This window comes from Bactrocera latifrons, unplaced genomic scaffold (assembly GCF_001853355.1).
Source record: "Bactrocera latifrons isolate USDA-ARS-PBARC rearing strain unplaced genomic scaffold, ASM185335v1 scaffold_75, whole genome shotgun sequence".
Lineage (NCBI taxonomy): Eukaryota > Metazoa > Arthropoda > Insecta > Diptera > Tephritidae > Bactrocera > Bactrocera latifrons.
This window is the reverse complement of record NW_017537434.1, coordinates 795,011-812,713: the sequence shown is the minus strand read 5'-3', so window position 1 is coordinate 812,713 and position 17,703 is coordinate 795,011. Positions and strand designations below refer to the sequence as shown.

The window sequence follows — 17,703 nt, the reverse complement described above, 5'->3', positions numbered from 1 at the left end:
TTTTTTTTTTTTGTTTTCCATTTGTTGTACTTGTGCTAAGCTTTAATTAAAGCAAAAAAATATATTTATTTATAGTATTAAATTTCGGTTTATTGCAAATGCACCATGAAGTTAGCACTTATACGCACTCGTAAAAAAATAGAAATTCTCGAAGCATTTTTCGAAAACAGTCTGCTTCCTTAAACGCTTGCACTTTCAATACTTACATCTTAAAATATAAATACTTAACTAATTTACTTGTTGTTGCTAAGACAGACGAACACTACTGCTAAATATTTATTTTATTTATTTACAAATATTCATGCTGCACAGAGTCACATGACTACTCTACTAAAAGTACTAAAGTAATCAAACCAGCAAAGATAATTAGCAATGCAACCCTAAAATGTTCCAATAGCGCAGGAACTTTATTTTTCTTTATTCGCCAACTTGAAATATTCCTTTACTAAACCCAATTAACTAGAAAAGGAAAATGTTGACAGTTCGAATAAAATAACCTAAACTAAAAGTATAATTTAGATATAATACCTTTGTTCTATAAATTGTCAACTAAAATGCAAAACAGCGTATCATCAAAAAAAATCATAATTGAGTTTTTTATTGCTTACGATTCACTACATCAAAGGAGCATAAAATTTTCAGGTTCTGCTGACTTATATAACCAATTTAAAACCAATATTTAACCAATTTATAACCAATATATAACCATTTAATAACCAAAACTCAAATTTTTTTCAATATGAGTGGTTTCTGTTATATCGTTTTTATGAAAAGTGATGTTATGTTATTTTGCATTTCAAGAGACGATATGTACCATATAATAAGACCGAATGAGTTAGTCAAAAACTATTTCGAAAAGCTGATGGGAATTATTAAAACAGGGCGAAAACGAACGCAAATTCCCTGTAGGAAATTGGCACTTGTTGCATAAATGCTAAAGTTTATTCACAACGATTCCAATTTTTAATGGGTTATTAAAAAAAACCGAAAAAATATTAATAAATTTATTATGGTTTCCATCAATTTAAGCAACCCTATATGATAAAATTATTTAAAAGACAGCACCTCATGCCGGTCGTTCAGTTTATAAGTCAATTAGCTAGCTATATGCTTAATTTTTCCTGTCTGAAAGATTTGTGCTGAGATTGTAGCGATGTCTTGGTTAATAGTCGATGCCAAATTGCATAAATATATCTTGACAAATAAACGAGTTTTTCGCAGAAGTACTGGAGTCTGAAGGGCCAGTTGTATGGCAACTAACTATAAGTTATAGATCTCCGATCTGCATAATTTCTTATAAGATTAGAAGATTGTAGTGATGTCTTAAATAATATCCTTTTTCAAATTTAAAGGTCACATTGTCTAAAATGAGTTCAATTAGGTTTTTGTATTATTTTTCTAAGTCCTCAGCCAGGTGCCTAACCCAAAACTGTGGGGTTAGGAACATGGCTTAATTTTAACCTAACAATCTACTATTTCTACTCTTTTTAATTTCTTAATATTAAATACCATAACGGTATGCTATAAACAGCGGTACTTTTTGAGTAAAATTATCATTTTTCCCTTTTATTTAATTTATTGCAGTAATCGCGAGTAGTGAAACGAAAACTGCACGCAAATCAAAAATTATGTTCAAAATACTCTTGTATAAAGGATAAAAAAATGAAAAAAATCCCATTCAGGTTCCAAAGCTTCCTTTATATGAAAATCCGTGAAAAAAAAGCTTTGACAAGTAATAAATTCTCTGAGTGAAAAAAATGCAGAACTAATAAATAATTAAATTTTATGTCKTTACTCTTATATGACACAAAAAAATGGTAAAAATCCCATCCTAGGTTTAACAAAATTAACGCTTCCAAAGCAATAAATAATCACGAGTTTTGGTCCATAAATATATTAAAACATCTTGGCTGTGACAGCCTAAAATTTAGAATATGACATATTTTCGTCTCCCAAAAGTACATGGTAAATAAATGCTAAAAAAAAATCAACAAAAAAAGATATACTATATTTRACATGTTACAAACACACATATAAACTGATAAGCTTTAAAAAAGCCGGTTGACCTATTTTTTTACATCTATATATTTTTAAATATATGTATCCTCTCTCTTCATTATCACACACTTCATTTTACATATTTGAAATTTGAAAAATGGTTAGGTAAATAAATTCTTTGGAAATTTTAAACCTATACTGGCGAAAAAAGTTTGTAYTCTCTCTGACAGCAGTTTCACTTAACTACCCTAGTAGAGTAGCGGTTAGTACTAAACATAGTATGATGAGTCATAAAAGTGGGTGTAAATAGTAGAAATTTTTTATTTATACAAGAAGAGAAAATCACTTTTGATATACATATGTGTGTATATATCTAATATTTACAATTCATAAAAATTTAAAATATTTGTTTTAGATAAATAAAATGCTTAGTAGTTGTACAAAAAAAATCGACATTGGCTGTTGGGTTGTTGTTTCAAGGGTAAGGAAGAGAGCGCTGCCAACGAAGGTGTGGGGAAAAACAATTTAACAGACGGCGTACACAATGGTTGGTAGAAAAGAACATGCAATGCAAAGTAGAAGTTGGCGGGAACGAACCATTTTGTTTGGTTGGTACATGATTATTTTAGTAGGRCGGGTAGTTTTAGTCTCGCGTTCATTTAATTTCAATAAATGCAAATAAAAAATACGCTAAAAAAGCAACTAATGATTTTTTTTATATACATGTCTGAATATTTAACGGAACATAACAGTTAATGTCACATTCGTATTGGACTGCGTTATTATACTAATAGATTTAAGTAGTTAAATTTGTATTTAACGAAATCTAGTTTACTTTAGGCTTTAGATAACTAATTTAAATACTGAACCAAAAAAAAAGTATTATAAGAAAATCGACTTTAGCCGACATTATTAACTAACTGTTTTAATTTTTAAGATCTAGAACAAACAGTAATAACAATCAAATAAAACTACAAGTAAGCTTAAAAATCTTATCTTACAAACAATTTCAACGCTAAGCGTAACTCATTTTAAAAATATTTAAACTAATTAACAATATGTATACTTTTTAATTTAGATACCACTACTTTTAAACAAAAAAAAGGTTATTTGGAGTACAAATTATTTTGATAAAAACAGAAAATATTTGATTTATTAATTTAAACAAAATGCTTCAGTTGCGCCTGAGAAATAAATAGTAAAATTCAAAATATCCTAAAATTATATTATAAAATATATATCTATAATATTCTAAAATTATTTTGAATTACCCAAGAAGAAACTGTTTCCTAATAAAAAGAAGTAAAAAGAAAACGAGCGTAGATAGAGAAAATAAAAAATGTGAAGCTCTTAATGGGGCTTGTGATGAGTAAAACGAGTTCAAAAATTATTCATTTGGATTAGGCGCAAAATTCGAAAACCAATTTCTAGAAAAATAACTGGAAGAGTGGTGTAACAAAACTGGAAGTAAGACGAAAATTTTCGACAGAAAAGGGAGTACGTAACAGAAATGATGGGAAAATTGAAGAAACATTTCTAAAGAACAGGGGGTGGGTGGGTAAACAAAAGTGGTAGATAGGCGAAGAAACATTTCGAAAGAATAAGGAATAGCAGAAAAAATCAAAAACGATCTTAATAAAGTAAGGACACGAAGAGTACGCGTAACTGTAAAGAACAATATTATATAAAAAAAAATATGTCGAAAACGCGCGGAATAAAGAAATTTAAGCTAACTCGTTAACACAGAATGTGCATATTAGATTTGAAAACATATGTATATAAAAATGGCTGTTGAGACACTTATATGATTTTTATAAATTATATAAACTGTATTTAATATAAAATATAAAGTTTGGAAAATTTAAGCGCCGAGTAATAGCATAAGCAGAAGCGCTAAGTGAAAGCGCAAACGAGTTTTATATTAAGCTTAAAGCTTTCTTATGGCTTTTATGGCATATTAACGAAAATTTCACCAATTTTAAGAAAAAGTTTCTCAAATGCAAAATATAATTTAAAATATTTCTATATATATTTTAAGCATCGCTTTGGAATTTGTTGCCACAATAAAAGCTTTTAGGGATCATGGATAAAAGTTTGGCTTCTTTAATTGTAAATAAAGCGAAATTGTACGTTCTCGAATAAAATAAGTTGTCATTAAAAAAACTCTAAAACCTTGCTAGCTTTTATAATTGAAAATATATCCCGAACATTTAAGAAGAGAAAAATACTATTATTATCAAGGAAAAGGCGGTTTAAGCTTTTTAAGCAAAAAGTGGTAAAAGCTCTAAAAGCTTTCTGGCTTATTTGATGGGAAATAAATCTAGGAAGTTTAAGTACAAAAAAATATTATCAGGAAAAATGCACTTAAAGCTTTTTAAGAAAAAGGTGCTTYACGTTTGTCAAGAAAAGCGCCCAAAAGCATTTTTTTATCGCTTTGTAGAGKACCCACATCACCGAAAAATTAATAGATTTATTTCTCTTCATTTGATGAAAGCTTTTTACTTTTATTATAATATCAAACGGCTTTTGAAACTAGCAATTTGGGTAGAAGAGCGAAGTATGAAAGTTTTGTTGTTGGTAAAACACCTAGGCAAATTTTAAATATCAATTCTTACTTTTTGACTTCAAAAAAAAAAACACCCTTAAAGCTTTTTAAGGGGTTACGTGAGTTTTGACGGCCTAAAGAATGCTTATTTTCACTATTTTTGTTATAACTTTTAATTGATATGCTTAAAAGTTATATTATATTATTATATAAGCGGATCATTTGAAAAAAAAACTGTTTGGAATTTCAGCCATTGGCAGCAGTGAGTATTTTGGAAGAAGAGAGAATATAATTTTTAATACAGATTCCCTCAAAAAATTAGTTGCTATCGAAAAAGAAATACTGCGATCAGTCACGAGGCCATTCTATTTAGAAGAACTACGAAACATTTCAATAAAATCGCATCACTAGTTTCTGATAAATCGTGGCTACCGACTTTAAAMACGATGTTTCGATAATGACACGATCAAGCCGACCGATCTAGCCTGACGGGCTGCTCTCCCAAAGGTGCAATTTCCTGCACTTTTTATTGCTATTGAATTGGAATATCATAATAAAAAAAAAATTTCTGTTTCAAAAATTCACGCCACCTTTTAAAAATATGTTCCGCTATTAGAATTTATTCTCAAAATACAAAAACCTTATGAAGCCTTTTTAAACCCCCAATCTAAAATGGAGTATATTCAAGCTTTAAGCTTCAAAGCTTTACATAGCTTTCTTTAGTAATCGCTTTTAAATTTTTTTTTTCGTATTTTTGTAGTTTTTGTTTTTGTGTTCCTCGTATGCTTTACACAATTTCTTCGTATAAAGTTTTCCAATTTGTTTGATTCCTCCTAAACTTAGCTTATACGAATGTAGTATGCAATAGAAACCAATAAAAGCAGCATAGCGCACATAAAACTTATTTTGAACATAAAAATGAATGATACAGAAAAATAAATAAAACACTTAATTCTCATAAAATACATAAAATTAATGTAGCAAAAGATAAAGCAGAAAAAAAAACGTAAAAAACGAAATTTAGCATACAGAAAATTAAAAAAAAAAAAGATAATGTAAACTTACAAGTTGCTTAGATATCATCAGTACAGTCTTAAGAGAAAATTTACGGGAACAAATATTGAAGAGATCTTCTAAGGACAGTCCCAATAACTCTAATACCATGGCATTATAACGGCCACCACATGTGCCCAGATAATACACACGCGGTATACCCTCTGGACAATTATCTATTTTGTATGTATTCAAAAGGGTGTCACACAACGCACACGTCAATGGTGGGTGCAGTTTTCAAAATATTGATGATTTTTTATGRTTGTTGGTGCAGGTGATGAATAAAGTAGGATCCATGATAACAAGCGGTTGTAGCATATCCAGTGGCACAGCATCACAGCACAGCACGGCAGGTGTTTTAGGAATTTCAAATGCGATTCATCGATTTGACGATTATTTGGTACGCGACGAGCAAAGGTTGGTTGTCATTACAATTTTTTTGGCGAATTTGTGTGCGTTGATGGATTTATATTTATGAATATATATATTTTTGGTAGTTTTAGCAATAGATGAAAAGCACGCGCGCAGCAACAGCAACAACAATTAAATGCAATGTACAACAAATGTAAAAAATAATTTAAAAAATTTATACAAATTATTTTCGATTTCAAAATATGTTTGTGCGTGTATTTACTACAGCCATTAAGTGTGTAGATATATTACAAGAATTTGTTTTTTAAGATATGCATGATGAGACTTGTGAAAATATTAATTCTAATATTTCTTTATTTGCTTTTTTGGTAGCTCATTTTCTAGTGCGGTTTGTCCRTGGGGAATTTCTAATTTTTCACTTACGCACCGACCTTCGAAATATGTTCGAGAAAATCTATTTTTTTGTTTCTTTTCTTACTTAATTATAATCGATATTGAAGCCTTCGGTTCTTCATAACAAATGTGCCTTTKCCCCACAATGCGGGGACCTTCGAAGGTAAAAACGGTGCAAAACTTTGAATTTTATAACAAGCAAAATTACGACAAAATTTTATTTTATATGCGAATGTGRTAAAGGTGGGATATTCACTAAGTTAAAAAGCGTGTGAAATAGAAACAACCAAATAAATAGCTGGAAATAGTGCTTAACAGTTGAATGAAATTATTMATTTTTATCAAAAAACGGTTCACTAAACTAAATAACTTATTAAACCTTTGGAAAGTTTTTGAAAACAACAAAGAAAAACAAACAAAATCAAAAAAATAATAATACGCGAATGCTTTTATTTAAAAACTGCCTTGTGAAAGCTTTTGAAAACTACCAAGTTAGGAACCCAAAAAAAAACCAAAAAAAACGAAAGCTTCAATTTAAAAAACTGCCTTGTGACTGCTTAATATTTTCGAATAAATATCATACAATTTCCTCAAACTGTATAAGCTGTAAAAAAGCTCTCTCTCTTCACTTCATTTCAGAAGCTCTCACTGAGTTTTAGATTTGGAAAAAGCTTTCTCTCTTTCGTATAAAAATAACAGACAAAAAAATATATTTCAGTTCATTGCTGAATCTCTCACTAAGCGTTAGATTTGGTGTTGCRTGTTTACAAGAATTTGAGCTTTGAGGGAAAGCTCTAGGAAACTTGACTTTTGTAGCTTTCTGAAAACGCATATAAGTGTATACATATAGGCTTTAAATAAAAACATTGTAAGAAAAGAGCTTTATGCAAAAGATCTTTTACAAATTTGAATTACTCTTTTTATAAAAAGCTTTAGATTTAATAACAAACATCTTAAAAACGAGCTTGCACTCACAATTCTAACTAGTGTATCTACAAAAGCTACCAAAAGTTTTTACTTTGAGACTAAATAGTTTTTAAAACTTTGTATTAAAAAGCTTTGACTTTTTTATTTTTTAAATTAGAATACGCAAATTAATTAAAAGCAACTTTGTGGCACTTGTGCTTTTACTTAAAATTTTAACCAAAAATTTATATAAAATTATGCAGCTTTTTAAACTTTTTATAAAAACCTAGTTCAATTTTCCATTTAAAAGCAAGTTTCATGCACTATTGCTGCATATTTATACTTCAAATTTTAACGAAAAAATTAATATAAAATTATGAAGCGTTTTAAACTTTAAGCTCTAGATTTTATAACATAAATCTTATAAACTTTTATCTAGCGTATCTACAAAAGTTGCTTTAAAGTTTTTGCTTTCAAACTAAGTAATTCGAAAAGCTTTGTATTAAAGAGCTTTCACTGTTCCATTTTAAAATTAGAATTCGTAAATGTTGGCAGTATTAATATTTCCAAAAAATTATACTTTCAAATTTAACGAAAAATTAATTTAAAAAAAAAAAAAAAGAATTATAAAGCTTTTTAAACTTTTTTTTTTTAAGTTTTAGATTTTGAAACAAAAATCTTATAAATGAGCTTGCACTATCACTTTTAACTAGATATCTTAAAAAGCTAGTTTCTGCCTTTGGACTAAATAATTCGAAAAGCTTTATACTAAAGACCTAAAMAGCTTTCACCTTTCCATTTTTTAAGTTAAAATCCGTAAAATAAGTCAAAAGCAACTTTTTGGCATATTAATACTTCTATTTTTAACGAAAAATGTTTATACATTTTTATCAAAAGTTTAAAAAGCTTTATATTTTATAACAATAATCTTATAACTGAACTTGCAGTCGCACTTTTAACTAGCATATCTACACAAGTTACGCTAAAATGTTTGCTATTGCACCAAGTAAGTCGAAAAGCTGTGTATTAAAGAGCAAAAGAGCTTTGTATTAAAAAGCAGAAGAGCTTCCACATTTCCATTTTTTAAATTAAAATCTGTAAAATAATTTAAAAGCAACTTTCTGTCCACTCTAAAGCTTTTGCTTTCAGACTTGATAATTCGGAAAGCTTTCACATTTTTTACCGCTATATTCAACAAGTAAAGTCTTTGCTATCATATTATATATATCTCACAAGGTTTCATGTTCTGTTTCGTAAATTAACTATTATTAAAAAAAATTATTTTTTGTCGCCTATAAGAAATATTAAAAAAAAATGTATTGTATTAAAAAAATATTTGGTTGTTTCTATTTCAAAAAATTAGTATAATTTTATGTTAAAAATTTCGATTTTTTTTTTTTTTTTTTTTTTTTACTTTTAATTTCTAGGCAGCAACTTAAATGAAGTAATATGCAGAGTTGGAGTTTTTAGTTAAAGGGAAAGGATTCAGTAGTTAACGGTTAAATATTGTAATATTTTTATAGTTTTAAGTAATTGAACGCGATTACATACCATGTGATCCTAATAGTTTATAAAACCTATACTCTAAATGTAGTTGTGGAGCCTTTGACTTCATAGGCTCCATTTTTATTGCTACGTGTTCATTGTTGTACAGATTTTTGCCTGAAATAAAAGGAAAATATTTTTAAAGATGTGTTTAAAAATATTTAATTATATGCACATACAATAAAATGTGTTATATAAATACATAAAAAAGACATAAATATGCATTTTCAATAAAGTTCTCAATAAAAWTGATAACCCAATTCCTTCGCAGTATTGGACAGTTAAAACAGCAGGCATTTCCCGCAAGAGCATCCCAAATTATAGCTGTTGCAGAGAGCAAGTCATGCTGACACTTATTTTTTTATGATAACCTATATATTTATAACCTATATACAATATTTCTGTTATGCCTCACAGTCGCCTTACATATAACCAAACGGACACACGGACACACAAATACACTGAGCAGTTGCTAGTTGCCATTCCATTTCCATCATGCAGTCATCAGCACCGCACCACCAGCAGGCAACGAATAGATATGACAAAAAAAAAATATACACAGAAATGCAAATTAATTTTTTGGCGCACACTTATATGCCATATACGTAAAAASAATCACAAATTGCAAGAAAAAACCATTCCATTGCTCCAAATTCGTTTGCGTGCACAGGTTATCCTACCTGCTGCATCAGCGCCGYTTGAACTGGCGCTGCCATTGCCACTGCCACCGCTGCCGCTGCCACCAAAAAAGCACATCCGTCGTCCTATTGACGCAGTAATGCAAAGTAAGGAAATAAAATATTCACTTTTCTGTCATAATATTGTACATGTTTTTTTTTTCTTGTTATTTGTGTGCGTGAAAACTCAGCGAGTCGACGTGACGTAACATACATACAGACAAACGTACTGTTAATGGATGGATGATTAAAGTTGAGTTGGTTATACCGTTAACTCAATGAACGCGTTGATGGAAAAAGGAAATAGGTCAACCATACCCGGTGTTGCAGTTATTCCCACTAAAAATCGCCCAAAYAAACCAATTGCGAAAACTGGGTAACATTTTGGTAAAMGAAAGTGCCAATGCTTGSAGCCGARGGAAAGAACCTACTATCGACACTTTTTGTTGGTAACACCCTCTTAGGAGACGCTGGGAATACATTATAAAAGACATTAGRAMGAAAAAGTKCACCCTAAAGTTTAGAAATGMGAYTATTACTCAAACTACMGGATGATTCAGAYGCAAGTTTGAAACATTCAAAGATAAATAGCATCACTAGGTCGCATGACGATTTTGCTATATCGTCTTGGAGTGATCTGCGACCTTGTTTCCATGCACCATTTGTACCATCAATAAACATTGTTGCTCAATGGTACTCGCCAATAATTGAATAAAGTTTATCGATGCACTCTACCTGAGTTAATCCACGTCAAATCACAATTTTTTTTTTTTTTTTTTTTTTTTTTTTTTCGAAAAACTGGTCGCGTTAACGTGAAACAATGCTTTTCGACTGACGGGATGTCATGAAACATTTTATTACCCACCATGACTCTTGGATCTATGCTTATGACCTTGAAACAGATGATCAATCGGCCAAGTATTGTGGCAAAGGTGAGTTGAAGCCGAAAAAACCACGTCTAGGCTGGTCAACAATCAAGGTAATGTTGATAGTTTACTTCGATTAACGAGGTATGGTGARCTCCGAATCCCTTCCGACCGGATAAACTGTCAACAAAGAAAACTTTTTGAGTGYTTTACGTCGTTTGCGCGAWGTTYTTCGCCAAACTTTCAACCAATATCGTGCCGCAACCACCGTATACGCCTGRTTTAGCTTCGTGTGACTTTCGGCTAATTAGCGAACTCAAACGAACGCTCCGGGGAAACCGTTTTRAATCAATAGAAACGTGAATCACTATGAGCATTGAAGGCTATTCTGGAAATTGACTTTAACAACTATTTCGAGGATTGGAAAAAACGGTGGCGCAAGTGCATTGGGTCCAAGGAGGATTACTTTGAAAGCAACGAAATATATTTTGAGGAATAAATTAAATAAAATTTTAAAAAATTATGAACCAAGTCTTATACTATCTTTAGCTCATAGTTTGCACAAACACAAACACGCGCTGATTAATGCTGATTAGTTACGTAAATAACTGAAAATAGTAAACAAAATCAAATCTGTAAACACAATCAATGCGCGGAGCCTGCAAAACTAAACTGTAGCCCATAAATTGCGATGCAAGAAAAAATTAAATACAATAAAAAAGTTTGCAGCTTTTTGCGCAAATAAATTAAACGAAACCTGCAAATAAATTAATAAATGCAAAGCAAACAAATATTATCACTTGGCAAAAAGAGAAAGAAAAAAATATTACTGCAAATAAACTTATTGATGAATGAATGGACATTATCACGCACACAAGTGCTGTTGTGGACAAAGGTAGGAGAGGAGAGGGCAATGCAAAATTTAGTATATGAATATTTATGTGCAAACTTAATGGACGCGCATGCATTTGCATTTACTACCAATATGTAGGCATAAAAAATCAATTGAAAATGCAATTGTGTCAATGACTAAAGTCAACAACATAAATACAACGTTGCTGTTAACTAACACTCGCGTGCTTGTCATTGTGCTGTGGGAAGCTGACGCTGTTACGCCTGTAGCRGTACAAAAAAATACAAGCTGAGACTGTTAGAGACTGCTGTTAAATATTTGCAGTTGTACTCAATTTTAATTTGACGGACATTCTTTTATTGACATTCAATTTAGCATTTACAAGTGAGAGGTGAGGCAAAAATGACATTGCACACAATCGAATTGCAGGCAAACATAAAAATAAATAATTGATACATATGCAGTTTTTGATAGAAACTGTGCACATAGGAATTTGAAAATTTACTCAGCTGCTCACTGAAAGGGAAACGCAGTGGAAATTTTAAAAGCACTCACTAAAGGTGTCTCAGTACGTCAGCTGGTTGAGCAATGCAATAACAAGTATCTTCGATTCGCCATTTGTCTGCTCGCTAAGAAAGCAAGAGTCACGTCAATGAGTTGACTTCGATGCGACATTAAGGGTAAAAAACAGGTGCCTGTTTGTCTGTCTGTCCGTTCGTCTTAACGTACAAGCTGTCACTTGAATAAAAATTGGCATGACTTCGTAAATGGGCGTAGTAATCGGGCCACTGCCACACCCACAAAATGCCATTAACCGAAAACGTATAAAGTARCATAACTAAGCACAAAGTTAAGATATGGTATATAGGGTTTTTCAATAGGGACGCTACAAARGTAAACYGATCGGGACAGCAAAGGACGCCATATTTTTCCCAGCTCTTTTGACAATTTTCTTCAGTAACGTTTGTCATTTCATAATGGAAAGGTATACGATCCCACAACGACACKAAATTATTAAAATTCACTAACGAAATTCGGAGTCAGACAAAAATTTCAGATCGGATAGATACAAACTGACTGATTAAAATCAAAATACAGAATACAGCCAAAGTTAACGTTTTTTCTAGCTTTTTGTGCGGGAAATTCTAGCCAGTAACGACGCAGGCGTGAAAGCAGAACGAAGCACAAAAAGCAAAGGGAAATAAAAGAATGCATAAAAACGCATGCATGTCGGCTGACTTTGAAAAATTGTAACTTTATAGCATACATCATAAAAAATAACATGTGTATGCTTATTAGAGTGGTTCTTAAATGAAAAAAGGAAAATTTCGCTTCGTTAACAATGCAAGAAGAATATAACACTTAAAATTTGTTACGGATTACGATTGGAAGTGACTAAAGACATGCCATATAAGAGTGAGAGTTTAGCTATAGAAATTTCCCTATGCGGCAGTGCTATATATATAAGAGGTGCGCTCCAAAGTAAACAGGAATTTTTGAATCCAGCGCCTCCTGGTGGCGCCATCTATATTTCGACTGGTGCATTAGAATCTGCTATCTTTATATATTATCKATTAATTAAATTTCATGACATTTCATTGATTGGAAATGGAGTGATTGCGTTTTACGTGTCAATATGTTTGTGTTATCGGTGCGAAAATGAGCTTCGAACAAAGTGCCAACATTAAATTTTGTTTTAAAAATGGTAAAACTTTTACCGAAACGTTTCAATTGATGAAACAAGTTTATGGTGATGATTGCCTATCCCGCAGCAGAGTGCACGAGTGGTTTCAACGTTTTCAAAGTGGTCGTGAAGACATACATAAATGACGCTCAACATGTGGGTTAATCCAAATCCGTGATCACCGGAAATTCCATCGAAACTGTGCGTGAATTCATCAAAAATCAGCTGAAATCCTCATTGAAATTCATGGAAATGGAATCGAACATCTCCAAAATATCGATTTTTCGCAGTTTGACCGAACAATTGGGGCTTACGAAAGGTGTGTGCACGGTTTCTTCCGCAAAAATTGACCGACGATCAAAAATTGCTCAGAACCCAACATTCGAAGGACATCATTTAATCAAAAATCACATTTTAACCATTAACCACTCCCTTTATTCACCTGGTATGACACCATGCAGCTTCTTCCTTTTCGGAAGAATGCATTTGCCCATGAAAGGAAAGCGTTATGCAGATGAAGAGGCCATTCAAAAGGCTTGTATCTGCACACCTGGCGGTCATACCGGCCAACGAGGTAAAACACTCCTTCGGCATGCTGTTGGACCGTGCAACCAGCTGTATTGAAGCAGAAGCGAGACTATTTTGATTAAAATAAATTAATTTTGCCGAAGAAAACCATTTGTTGTTTTTTTTTTTTTTTTGAAGTTCTGTTTACTTTGGACTTAAAGAAATCTTAAATTGAAAACGTACAGAATAAAGCTTGTGCAAGAACTAAAGCCGCTCGCTTCCAAGAATATCCGACGTTTTTTAGCCAATTGGTATATAAACATGCTAACTTGAGACGCAGAGCAAACTAAAGATATTCCAGAGCTGCTATTTCATCCAGAAAAAAAAATCAGTTTGGTGTGGTTTGTAGGCCAGTGTAATCATCGGTCTATATTTCTTCAAAGTAATGTCGGTGAGAACGTAACCGTCAGTGGCAACCGAAATCGCGCCATGATAACCGACTATTTGATGCCGTAATGTCGGCGACATTTGGTTTCAAACAGTTCGTGCCACTTAACTTGAGAGAACATTTCGGTGAGCAGATAATTTCACATTTTGCGCGGGTTGACCATGTGATATCACATCGTTAGACTTTTTCCTGTGACTATATTTAAAGTCTAAAATCTATGCGGAGAATCCCGCTTCGAYTTAGGTCTTGGAGCAAAACATGACTCGTGTCATTCACTCGAACGAGTCATCGAAAATTGGACTCAACGGATGGACCATCTGAGAAAAACATTTGAAATCTTTAAAAAATTAATGCTAAAGAATTACCTTTCGAACTATAATATAATAAATATTCTTTATTACATTTGAAGTTTCTGTGTTTTTTATATAAAAAAAGTAAGGAAAGTATGAATGAAGCATACGCGCCAAATRGCACGTTGTCGACTTCCCCATTTCTCTTCTAATATGAGTTTATTTTATTTCTCTTTCACTCAAATATCACTCTTTATTTGTTTTTATTATATTATTATGTTTTGATTCTTTTTAGCGCGCGCTTACGTGACGCCAGTAMTATCAATGCTATTTTCATTGATGCACACACTACAAATTAATTATGGCAAGTTTTATGTGAGTTCATCAGCAAATTGAAATTACACTTGTGGTCATTTAGTGGACGCCAACGCTTTCAGTACAGTGACAAGCAAAACCATTCGGATGTTGGCTGTATGGAAACAATGCAATGAAGTTGGTTCCCCGAACGTGGAGAGACGCCCACAATTGGTAACAAACGCTGATGCTAAGGAAATAGTGAGAAGACTCACTAAAGCGATTAATAGAATAGCGAAGGCGGCTGTCAGCGAATGAACCGCTCGGAGAGCTCTTCAAAGAGTTGGTTTGGTGACCGCTGTTAAACAGAAGAAACCTGCTCTGTCTAATAAAAATGATATTACATAAAAACTGTTCCGTGAAAGACTGGAAAAAGAGTATGAAAAAATAAAAGTTATTTTAAAAGTTTTCAGTAAAATTTATTAGACTTTATGGACAAATGTGCATCTCCGGGGTAAGAGATCGTTTTTCAGCAGTATAACTATCCGAAACACACACACACTGCCAAAATTGCCACTCGCTGGCTCTAAAGTGAACGATTTCAACTCATCCAATGACCAACACAAAGTCCCGAACTTATGGCTAAAGACCAATGACTTCAAATAACCCAACAAGGCATAAACACCGCCTACGTGCCGAGAAGTAGTCTAATGGTGTTAACTCACAAATTCTTTGAGACCATTCTATGGACCGATGACTTTGACCGACTATACCACGGAAGCTTACAACRGAACAAAAAGTAAAAATCATGGAAATTTATTTTCAAAACCTGCGCTCCTGTAAAGTTCCCTCCTACAACAGACAAACTAGTTGGTTTGACTCAAATATATCCGAAACAGTCCCATATTCACTACTAAAAAAATTAATTTCAAGTCTAAACGTGTGAGGATTCAATTCTACCAACACTACTAAAAGAATTATTGATTTCGTTGGTACAACTTAGACGAATCCTAAGTTATGCTCTCATGCTCTCGGGGCTGAAGCAAATTAAAATTTACGTCATTAATTAAAATCGCCATCAAGATGTTCTTGAAGTTCTAATAAAGCGAGTACATAAACCGATTATGGACCGCATTAAAAACGCTTTCATACTTCGAACGCGCCACCAACAATATCAACGGCACATAACAGCTTCGTTGGATAAGTTAGAGAACATCTGAAGTATTTTAAGCTCACTTTCGACGATTCATAAGAATTGGCGGAAACTTTTTTGTTAACGAAGATTACATGCAAAAGAACACGAGCAACTAGCAAAAGTGCTAAAAAGAGTGAAAGTGAGGTTAGCAGAGAGAGAGGTGAAAAGAGGCCAGTGTAGGTACCTTGGGGATTGAAAACTCAATGAGTGCCGCTGAATGAAGACAAATGACGAAAGGCAAAACCACAATAAATTCAAAGCCGGAAAATCTCTTTTAATTAAGCATAAGAATGGAAGCAAAGCGAACTTACTAAAGATTATGGAAAAAGTAATAAGCATGTGTGGGTTTTAAATGAATGAGGTAGAAATATTGTACATACATATGTATATATGTATRTACATACACAACCATCTATACTAAAGAATGCTGCCTGGTGCAAAGATATTAAAGCAACAACTGAGCTGCATAACAACGGAGCTACTGCTTCCAAAGTCAGGAAAAAATTAGAAACCTACAAATTTGTATATAGACATATGCCATACATACATATTTATGTACTATATATCTAACCAATACCAATGCGAATATCATAATTGTTTACGACAAATTATTTAATATAATAAAACACGTAATTGTGATAACAGAATGATTAAGCGACACAAAAAGAAACTGAAGAAATACGAAAAAAAATTTAAATAAATAAAAAATAAAAAACACTACTACTTGAGTCAGCGGCAATGTGTTCAAAAAAAAAAAAAAAACACTTTTATCGAAAAAATATTTGCACACAAATTTTTCATTCAATTACGCGGTAATCACGCTTTAAAAAGTTTAAAAAAATTTACCGTTATACAATAACTGATGGTTAGAACACTCCCTTCAAAGATGCTGGATAGAAGGGGTTTATGAATAATTTCATGACGTCTAAACTGTACAACAATCTAGCAAATGGCGATCCAAAAGAAAGACAAAACCGAAAAAATCCCGTCAAGGTCGGTCAGAAATTAAGATATTCTTCTTTAATTACTGCAAAGTAGTTCACAATGCAATCGTGCCACGGGGTCAAAGCACTATTTTTCTCGTCGAGTTGTCGATGTTTTTGGTTAAAGGTGCGCTCGCGCGGCACATCTTTGCACAGAGCTTTTTCATACCCAAATATTCGTGAATAATATGATGCACACGTCCTGTTCGTAGCTTTAGAGCGTCTGCTATCACGAACAAGTTCACTTTACATTATTTTTTTTTTTTTTGTGGACGTTTTTGATGTATCGTCTACTGCCTTCAGCGTCTTCACTTCGCCTCGTTTAAACTTATGCAGAGTTCTAATAATGTTGATCAAACCAAATCTCGGCTTCAGCAATTTTTTTTCAAGCATATTTTATCTCGTAACAACTTCAATTTAGGGTCAATCAAAATTATTTTGTGAACTTTTTTATGTTTACGTCGGTAACAACCTTGTTAAGATTCAAACTTAGCAAATCACATTTCAACGGTTGTTTTCTCGGGTGCAGAGTCCAAATAATTTTGATCAATCCAAACCTCAGCYTCAATAGTATTTCTTTTCCGAAAAGCAATGCTTTGAATACACACGAAATACCTTTTATCCATTTATTTTTTTTTTTTTCACTATAACAAAAGTTGCTTCACTCAGAATGCCATAATACACAAACTAATGTTCCGACAACTGTCAAATTTATATACGCGACTTTTGAAGGTTAGGACTAATTAAAAATCATATGGATTTAATTATAGAAGCRCCATCTACATATGTGTCAGACTGGGAACTTTTCAATTTACCTGTTAARCCCATGCTTGCAGTATGATATCTAGTTTGAGGTCAATAGGTTGTCTATTTAGAGGTTTCATGGGTCTATGCGTTTCAAAATCGAATTGATTTTTATTGTCTTTTTTTGGTTATAACTATTAAAAAAAAATATGGCGAAATTTTAATTTTTTTATAAAAATGTCTTCCAAAAAATCAGTTTTCAGTTTTTTTCCTTCGTCCAAGTTCTAAGTTAAGGTTGTAACTACTGGTAAAACACTTATTTCTCACTTTAGATGACCCTGTAAGGAGTT

At 32.2% G+C, this 17,703-nt stretch overlaps 1 protein-coding gene across 1 annotated transcript in view; it reads right to left on the bottom strand.

The window, feature by feature from the left end:
- Positions 1–17,703, bottom strand: part of LOC108976337 (casein kinase I) — a gene marked incomplete in the record, with an annotated part of 55,113 nt that overhangs the window by 28,417 nt on the left and 8,993 nt on the right. Inside the window, 3 exon segments of the mRNA XM_018945366.1 lie at positions 5,609–5,772; positions 8,819–8,929; positions 9,493–9,576. Coding sequence (XP_018800911.1) covers positions 5,609–5,772; positions 8,819–8,929; positions 9,493–9,576 — 359 coding nt within the window.